This window comes from Centroberyx affinis, unplaced genomic scaffold (assembly GCF_046629955.1).
Source record: "Centroberyx affinis isolate AG114_WGS23_722 - 3 ecotype Tasmania unplaced genomic scaffold, CSIRO-AGI_Caff_v1 ptg002987l_1, whole genome shotgun sequence".
NCBI classification, from domain to species: Eukaryota; Metazoa; Chordata; class Actinopteri; order Beryciformes; family Berycidae; genus Centroberyx; species Centroberyx affinis.
The window spans coordinates 447501-457500 of record NW_027281093.1 but is presented as its reverse complement, the minus strand read 5'-3'; the positions used below and the strand labels follow the sequence as shown (position 1 = coordinate 457500).

General features: G+C 43.5%; 1 protein-coding gene across 1 annotated transcript in view; it reads left to right on the top strand.

Moving 5' to 3' along the window:
* The first annotated feature begins 356 nt into the window (after positions 1–356).
* The window catches only part of dok1b (docking protein 1b), a 15487-nt gene continuing 5843 nt past the window's right edge, over positions 357–10000 (top strand). The window contains exons 1-2 of the mRNA XM_071537185.1: positions 357–676; positions 9756–10000. The exon at positions 9756–10000 is cut by the window's right edge and continues 73 nt beyond it. Of these exons, the coding sequence (XP_071393286.1) occupies positions 620–676; positions 9756–10000 (302 nt within the window). The 5' untranslated portion in view covers positions 357–619. The remainder of the gene's footprint in view (positions 677–9755) is intronic.

The window sequence follows — 10000 nt, the reverse complement described above, 5'->3', positions numbered from 1 at the left end:
CTCATCTGAGCTAGCTCAGTGTGAGAGGACAATGACTAATTCTGCCTAAAATGAATTGGGAGATGGAGGTGGGATGCTGTTTTTTGATAATTCACCTTAAATCTGATATTTAGAAAGGGGAGGTGACAAAAGTAACAACTTATTTTTGGACTGGACTGTAGTTTTATCACTGGAATTGTAACTTGTTTCACTGGAAAGTTACTGGGCAGCGTGTTGCCAGCCAACTGATCAGAAAACATAGTTCGCCAATTGGGCTTTTATTTTGAAGGTTATGACCGGATGTCATATGCTATTTAGTCACTCTAGCTTGCCGCTGTCGAACCCTGCAGCAGGAGGAGGGAGCGGCGACAGCCAGGCGACCCACCGATTTGGACGTTATTTAACTTTGTCAAGACCACCCAGCACCGTGTCGGGCCTGTTTACCTCCACCATGACACCACTAACTGTCTGAACGCGTTGTGTCAGATGCGTTTTACCAGCTGGCGGGCGGAAGTGAGAGAAGGGGGAAGTTGTTGGGGGACATAGGGAAAATAATAACCCCCCAAAAGAGATTTCTTCTGTCAAGTTCAAGTCAAAGCTCGCCTTTCGGGAGGAGGGCGAGTCCTGGAGGTTCGGGGGGATGGACACCCACGTCAAAGAGGGACAACTTTATGTGCAGCATCAAAAGTTTGGAAAGGTAAGCAGTTATTTTAGTTGTGGTACGGCTGTTGCGTTGACAGAAATTACCCTGACGAAGAAGAACTAACAGTAAACCTTAGGAGGATGCTACACAAACATCACAACAAACCTGTAACGTCCCTGTAGGAACGTTATAGGAATATTAAAGTGATCTATTAGGAGATGAAATACTCCATTAAGCACGGTAATGCCACTATAAATTCACCATTATGTTCCACAGACACACTAGTAGCCTCTAGGAATATTACAGTGATACCACAGGAGGCAAAAATACCATAAAGTATGATAAAGTCACCATTAACTCGCTACTAAATACCCCAAAACACACTTTAAGCCCCTATAGGAGTACTATAGGAGCATTAGAAAGATATCATAGGAAATAGAAAGTACCATAAAGTATCGCTAGTAAGGTCGCTAGTAACACAGAGGCACTCCAAGCCCCTATGGGAGTGTTATGGGGATATAGTGATGTTTCCTTAGGGAGATGGCAAAAACGTCCCATTGTGTCCTGGAAATGTTGAATTCCCAAATAAGTGACGTTCGCAGTCTGCTATTCCAAATTGTAAACCAGCAGGGACCATTCTACGTCATGACAAATAGCGCACATATTGGTGCAATTACAGACCAGTCATTGTGCCCAGTTGCTTCAAAAGACAGACCTAGATGCAGAGCGAGCCAGTTATCTAAAGAGCTGCACGGACCCGGGCTCGTTTTGATGTGGTGGTCGGTGCAAACCTGCTGTGTGTGTGTGTGTGTGTGTGTGTGTGTGTGTGTGTGTGTTTATGAGCTGATAACACCGCAGTACACTTTAATAATAACAACAAGTAAATGCAACAAAACCCATAAAACCAAAGAGGACTTAAGTGTCTTGTAGGAAAATAGGATAGAGAGTGAGAGAGAGAGTGTGTGTTGGAGAGTTGTTTTTGTTGTTGTTGGTGTGTGTGTGTGTGTGTGTGTGTGTGTGTGTGTGTGTGTGTGTGTGAACTGATGACACACAAGAAACCCCCAAAGCTCCCAGTGCTTCTACCTCATTCTGACAGTGTGTTTAGGCTATGTTGGAGTGTGTGTGAGTGGCCTTGCCTTGGAGTGTTTGTGTTTGTGTGTGTGCTCCTGTGTGTGTGTGTGTGTGTGTGTGTGTGTGTGTGTGTCTGTGTGCTCCTGTGTGTTTGTGTGCGTGTCAAACGACAGCGAAATGGGCAAGGAAGCAGAACTCTGAGCCTCTGCCAAAATAGAGGTGTGTGTGTGTGTGTTTGTGTGTGTGTGTGTGTGTGTACTCCAATCTATTCAGCCTTGCTGTGGCATGTGTGGAAGTTGTAGGATTTAGACTGTGTGTGTGTGTGTGTGTGTCAGTCCTTGGCCTCAGTGCAACCTTGCCTTGGTCTCAGAGCATTGGATAAGAACTCATCAACTCCCTCTGATTTGTAAGAGACTCTTTGTCTCTCTCTGTCTCTCTCTCTCTCTCTCTCTGTCTCTCTCTCTCTCTCTCTCTGGTCATATGACAAGGACCAACAAAACATTCTGGCCTTGTTTCCTGCTCTGAAATTACCAGTCCTCAATGGATATTCATACTCACACAACAGAGTTTCAGTGCCTTTCGGAATAGAGAAGATATGAGTAGAGCGGAGCGGCACAGAATACAATAGAAACGGAACTGAAGAAATCTCCACGCTCAGAAAAGGATAATGTTTTTTTTTTTTTTTTCGAGTGCAGCAGAGGAGAACATCAACACATTGAATTGAACCGAAAAGAGCAGAATAGAACAGGAAGCTGAACATCGGCTCATCTGAAAGTGTTGAAACTGGTGTGAGGTCTGTTGGGTGCATTATGCAACGTTTAGAGCTGTCAGTGGACACACACACACACACACACACACACACGCTTGTTCCCACGTGCATGGTCGGAAAATGTGACTCAAGAGTGTAGTGGCAACGTCCGACCATGGTTTCTGTTTCTGACTGTTGTTTTATGATGTTCATACACTCATATTAGGCTTACTTATTACACTATATCAACACTCCATAAACTGTTATTACACTGTATCTACACTCCATACACTGTTATTACACTATATACACTCCATACACTATTATTATACTGCATCTACACCCCATACATTAATATAGTAATTGTTATGCATTCTCTCATTGGACTAACTTCTGTTTAATAAAAGAATAACAGAGAAATTAAACTATTTTTCAGTTTAACCCGGATGCCCAGGAACCCTCTCATAGACTGGAGGTCACAGATAAAAACGTACCTATCTGCTGACGTATGATACTGAAATACAAAGGCATTCATGACATTCAAAACATGAAACACGCTCCCAGTCTCAGCCAATCAGAATGGTGTGATCAGCAGCGCCGTTGTCCAAGTATGCCAAATATTTGCGGCGATGTGGTCAGAGCTGTCTGAGTCTCAGGTTCTGCTTGATGAAAGAGTTCAGTAGTTTCTGCTGTTGTAGATAATAATGTAATTATAGTTTTTACGTTCATACAACAGTTAGTTTCTTTAATTCTTGCGTCTAGAATGTTGTGTTGCAGCAGAGTGATGTGATTGTGCGCATGATTTAGTGAGAAGTGTGCTGTCCGTACCTGCAGCTGCTTGTCTGACCCACACACACACACACACACACACACACACACACACAAACACACAGAAACTGCTTGGGCCTGCAGCTTGTAGTCTTCCTGCATCCCGGAGCTACAAAATACTTTTAATCACCCCGTTGTTGGCAGTTGTTGTAATTTCCAGATGATAATGAAGGCTACAGATATAGGCATGTTAGCTGATCCCTTATCAGTTCTCAAAGACAGCTTCAGCCAGACAGGGCGTGTCTGTCAGGGTGAAGTACCGTTGAATACCCTGAGGCTGCCTGATTCACAGAGACAGCCATTATTCATTGGAAGTAATAACTGCCTAATGGATTAATAGTTTTATGGTTTACCAAAACAGACCGGAAACATAAAACGCATCACTTCCTGTGCGGCAGAGGATTTTTCCCGGGAAAGAGCTACCAGACACCAGGTGTTTAACCAGCAAATGGAAAAGCTTTCATGAACTGGCTGTAGGTTGAATCACTATTGTGTTACAGAGCAGCAAAACGGACAATTATATGAAAATGCTGCATATTTTTACTGTTACTAATGTACCACATTGCCACCTGATGTATTGAAATACATTAACATGGAGCTGTCAGACTAAAACTCTCATGTTCAGTGGATTTCCAAGAGAGTAACCCGAAGGTTAAGGTCACTGTAGTCTGACTGAAGTGTTTATATGAGGGTGTTTCATTCAGATTTGGGCTCAGTCTGTCCCAGTACTGGACTATCAGGCCGCGCTGTGCTTTACTCCACATTCTGCTCTACATACTCATCACAGTACTCTACTACTGCTCTGCTGGAAACATGCTAGATGTTTTAGTTTGTTGGCACAGAGGAGGAGGAAGACTGAGGTTAGGGCAGCAGATCTGTGGTCAAGGCAGTGGTCTCTCTCTCTCTCTCTCTCTCTCACACACACACACACAAATTTCCTCTCTCTTTCTGTTAAATACACATTCATGAGTACACACAGACACACACACTTCCTCTGTTTTCCCTCTCTCTCTCTCTCTCTCTCTAACTCTCTCTCTCTCTCTGACACACTTTAATGAGGACACATACAACTTAGACACACAGACATAAATTTTGGTCTATTTCTCTCTTAAGCACACAGATACATGCACCCACCCACACACTTACTGTGGGTGTCACTGAGGTCTGCCTGTGGCCGGTGGTAACGTGTCGGGGTAGTTTTGTTTACACAGAAACACGATAAGACAGAAGATTCTGTGTTTGAGCAACCAGTGTGTGGATAATGTGTCCATTTGGATCTGCATTCATACACAAGTGCTTTTTTAAAGGGAAGGTTAATGATTACTAGATGCCCAACCGACTGATCACTTACCAAGCTCTGTGTTAAAGGGACAGTTCAGGATTTGTAGAAACCTGTTCTATGGATCAGTAATGAAGCCCTTGAGCTCCCTCCTTTACACCAGAGCCTTTCAGAACCAAACAACAACAGCTGTGGATCAGACAGATAAGGAGTGACAAAAATCCCCTAAAGCAAGCAGCTGCCCAATACATTGGCGAGGAATCCACCCCGACACCATAGTTTTGGTTGTTGAGGTATGGAACAAAGATATTAAAATCAGCAAAGAGCCGTTAGTGGTGAAGTTTCACTGTGTGGGCCCATGCAGGAATGAATAACTCCACTGTTTTCTCTGTTCTCAGATGAATAGCCCAAATTCAGCCCATATGATAAGATAAGCACAGTGTTGTCAAAGATGGGTGGGGCGGCAGGGGGCCTAGTGGGTGAAGATACTGTCTTTTAACTGGAGGTCCTAGGTGGTTCAAGCTCCCTCCCACCCTGCTGAAGTGTCTTTGAGCAAGATACTGAATCCCTATCACCTCCAGAGCTGCTGTTATGTAACTGAGCCTGACCTCTGACCTCCATGTGGCGCGGGGAATAGAGAGAAAAGGATTTCCCTACAGGAATCATTGAAGTATCACGCTATCTTAAAGAAAGCTGAAGAAACACATCCACTGTGAGATATGTTTTCAGTAACTAAAGGTATTTACAAGCTGACACAGAAAGCCCAAAGTGAAACAGCAGAAATCCTGTTGTCAGCCTTATGCCAGAATATGATCAGCGGGTCTCCAAATAATACAATAGTGAATGCGGAAAATGTGAAAATGGAAAGGAAATGTTTGAGATTGCAGACTCTGAATCTCATACAATGACTGAACACACATCCATTAAAAATCAGAATCACATTATTTGTCATATGTAATAAATTATTTCAAAACAAAACTATCACTACCTCACCTTACTACCCAGGTGCATGAATTGGAAAAAAGTAAAAAGGAAGGACAAATTCAGCAGCTCTTGGAGGCGAAGGCTTTCTGCCGAAACGTGTTGGTTTTTATGCACCAATATCTTTGTGCATGCACAGGAATTGGTCTAGGTGTCATTGGTGCTGAGGTGTAATGTGTTAACACAGCACACACACTGACACACACATGGTGTGAGACCAACAGGACATCATGTACAGACAAGACAAGATATGCAATAGTCAGTAGCCTCTGCACATATCAGTACAAATGTACATTAAACCTTCAGTCACTATGTGCATTCAGGCAGCATGGCTTACACTGTAGTTGCAGCTGTAGAGTGCAGTGTATTGAACCAGTGAGAAAGTCATATTGAATAGGATGAGGTGTAGGATATAAATTAAGATTATAAAGTGTGGAATTTCACAAACACACGTAAGTTAGGAAAATGAAAGCATCGTTAATCAATGCAGACCAGTATTGGTCCTTCTGTCACATTTCCCGCCCTTCCTTCTTTGGAAGATGAGGTAGAACAGTGTCATTGTTCTCAATATAGCAGTTTCAGTGTTAACAGTGAACTTAACGCTCAATATGACAATGACAAGGTCATGTATTGTTTTAGTAACGTTGCAGCTGCAGAAAGGGGATGAGATGGACATACATGGAAGCACGCAGTCGCACACACACACACACACACACACACACACAGATGCACACACGTGAACAGGCGGGACATCATTGAGGAAGTTTCTCTCTCTCTCTCTTATGGTTTCGTGTGGCATCCATTTGCATAAGTTCCACTCAGTGTATTAGTGGCAGATAACGGTCTGTTGCCTTATATGGAGTAGCTGTCTCACATACAGACACCAACACACACACACACACACACACACACACATAGACGCGTGCACCACAACAGGGTTTATTGTTTTAATTGTACTGTACACTGTACTTATACATACTGCACAATTACACACATGTGTATTTAGTGCACAGTTAGCTCTTCAATGTGTGTGTGTGTGTGTGTGGTGTGTGTGTGTGTGTGTGTGTGTGTGTGTGTGTGTGTGTGTGTGTGCGTGGCTGCAGATGGTCCAGAGCAACCCAAGAGAAAAGTAAAAATGACACAAACACATGCACAAACACAAACACACACACACACACCTGGACTCAGAAGAAGGAAGCAAAGAGAATCCTGGGTAATGACGATCCCACACATTTCCTGTCCTTTCTGGCAGTTACTTTTAACGGGCCGGTGTGTGTGCATGCATGTGTGCATCTGCATATGTAGACTTGTGCAACCTTGTGAGTGTGTGTGTGTGTGTGTGTGTCTGTGTCTGTGTGTGTGGGCAGGTGACAGACAAAGAGATTAAGCCTGTATGTAATGTATGTATTTCTGTTCTTGTCTGTAATTTACAAATATGTCACAATTGCAGCTCACTCCTCAATGGTTTGTTCTTATTACCAAATTACACTGACTGTCAGCTAGTGTGCAGCAAATACTTGCACACCCTGTGGCTGCAGTGATATCAGTTCCATCATGCAAATACCATAATTACAGCTTTAGACTCTCTCTCTCTCTCTCTCTCTCTCTCTCTCTCTCTCTCTCTCTCTCTCCTCTCTCCCTCTCTCTCTTCTCTTATTTGCTTGCTGTGAATAATGGTGACACATTAGCTCAGTTGTCTTGTTGTAAAGAGTTAGTGTTATAAACAATAGTCAGGCTGTATGTACTGGTGTTAGTTTTTAGCGATAACGCCTCCCTTGTAATGAACATCCAGCCTTGTCAAATCCAGGAAGTTCCATAGTGTGAGTGGCTGTTGGGTCAGCTGCTGCACTGAAGGGAGGCACAGACAGATTGATAGGCAATAATTGGGCAATATACTGCACAGCTTACAAATCATATGGATAAGCACCAGTCTGCTTAGAAGTCATTTCTCGAATACATTAACTGCATTAGTATTGCAGTAGTGGCCATGTTAGAAGTCTGTATCCTGCATTAGTCCTGCAAAAAAACAAACTTCATCAACAGAAAGTCACAGTACTGGACACACTGTTTGATTGACAGGTGATCTCTGAGAAGAGCAGTGCAGAAACACCACAGCAATGAGCGCTGAGCAATAAAGATGGACACTAAATCCAAAACATGAGGAACTTGCGGATTACCACTGTAAAGGAACGCACTAAAATAAAATAAGCTATTTGATCAATTTACTGCTATGCAACAAGAAACTTGTGTGTGACTGAATGAATGAGTGTTTGTTGTTACCACACATAGTATTACTGTAATCCGATTTTTACTTGTTCCAGCAGTTCTTTTTTCGTAATCTGGCATGAGTGTGCCATCATGTCTATTGTTAGCATTGAACAGCTGGGAGAGAAATTACACACACACACACACACACACACACACACTCGCAGGCTCACAGCTGTGCGCCCTATTGTCCAGTATTGCGTGTCATGCTGTTTGTCCCTGAGGAGGAAGAGGTCATTGTTAGCTGCTGCTTCCCCACTGCTGGCTATAGGCTTGAAATACGATGACACAGTCACCTAGTTTAGTTTGTATTTCTGTGTCATGCGACGACCTTGACCATTTGAGAGCCACAACACGCTTTGAAAAAACACACAAATTCACATTAAGTTAACGAAGGTTTGGAAATGACACAAAACTTAGGAGCAGCAAAGGCCCAAAATCACTTAACCTAGGGAAATGAATAGAGACATATGTGTAATCCTAAAAGAGTTTAGACTTTTATTGAGAAAATCTCAAGGAACATGTATGGTGACCCAGACACACTGGATTTTCTTATTCCTGCAGATAAGTGGCCAAACATCACGTCGAAATATTTCCAGTGCAGCAAGAAGTTTAACAGAACCCGGGTGGGATGGGTCCACTTGGCTTAGAAACAGAGCTGGTCTCGACTCGATCGCAACCGAGACACGTTCCTTTTTCCCATCAGTCTGAAAGCGGTCACACCAAGACCAGCACCAGATAAACATCACAAACGTAAACACAGTCATATTTTGTTGCCTGTTGCCATAGTCACTTCCTTCGCGTGCCTTTGCCTGTTGTACCCTCGGTTTCGCAACAGATTCTCAAAAGGACCCAGTCAGAAAGCGAGGAAGTAGAAGTAGGCGAGGCGGGTTGAGGGGAAAGTGCCGACAACAAAAACAGTAAATTACAACACAAAGTTCGATTTTCCATTTCCCACTGTTTGTGTTTTAGGGAAACTTTTGGTTTTGGTTACACACCTTGTCCTTGGTTTGGTCCCAGGTTTGGTTCTAGTGAAGGCTGCATGAAAACATTTGTCGTTTGGATAAAAATATGCAGACATGACGCACTGGGTCAAGACTTGTTTTGGTTTTAGTTAGAACTTATTCTTGTCTCTAACTGAAGATGTGACTAATGCTCTAGCTTCAGTCCACTACTGCTGACTTAATGTGGAGGAAACGCTGGTGTGTGCCATGGAGATGAGTCAAACTATACTGGATTTATCATCACATACGTCTTGCATTAGGCTTCAGTCAGTGCCTGAGAAGTAGTGGAACTTCTGTCGACTCGCCTGGTAACAGATACCATCATCTTCAAACTGTAGCTCCTCCTCTCTCTCTCCATCAGTATTTAATTATTTGTAGCTAACAATAGATCTGATTTCACATTGCTATCTAAGCAGGGAGAACCCACATGGAAACGGGTTTTCCCCGTCCTAGACAGCCACGAAAAGGCCATGAGATCTGTGTTGCAAAGCATTACGAATCACATTTTTGCTCTTTTGTCCGCCCCCATCCCCTCTTTCCTGTCGTCCCTTTCCCACCAGAAATAGAGGAAGAATCCGGGTTTGTCCTCTACCCTTTTTGTTTAGCTTTCACTTCAGAATGGGCCTCTGACATTGTGCTTTCCTCCCCCAAGTAGTTCCTGGTTTCCTAATCTCAACTGTCCCAAAATAGTTTGGTTTGGGGTTTGAAAGTTTGACACAAATTGAAAAAAAGAGAAAAAAAACAAACAAATTGTGCAGGTGAGATATAAAAAATAAGGGGAATCTCACCTAAAAAAATTAAGAAGTCAAATGTTTGGTTACAAGAGGACTACAAGAGGAATTTCTTTTCACTTTTGGATCATGGGTTGAATAAAAAATCTATATTGTACAGTAAATAATTGATTGATTAAGTCTTCTTCTCTTTCTCTCCATCACCTCTTCCTTCCCACCCATCCAGAAATGGAAGAAGAACTGGTTCGTCCTCTACCCCGCCAGTCAGAACGGCATCGCCCGCCTCGAGTACTACGACTCGCCCTCGGGCGGAGGGGGCGGGGGCGGCGCGGGGGGCGGGGGCAACGAGAAGACCCGGAAGCTGGACAAGAAGATCATCCGGCTGTCGGAGTGCATCTCCATCCTGCCGGCGGTGACGGAGAGCTGCCCCAAGGACAACATGGCGGCGTTTTGCGTGGAAACCAACGACAA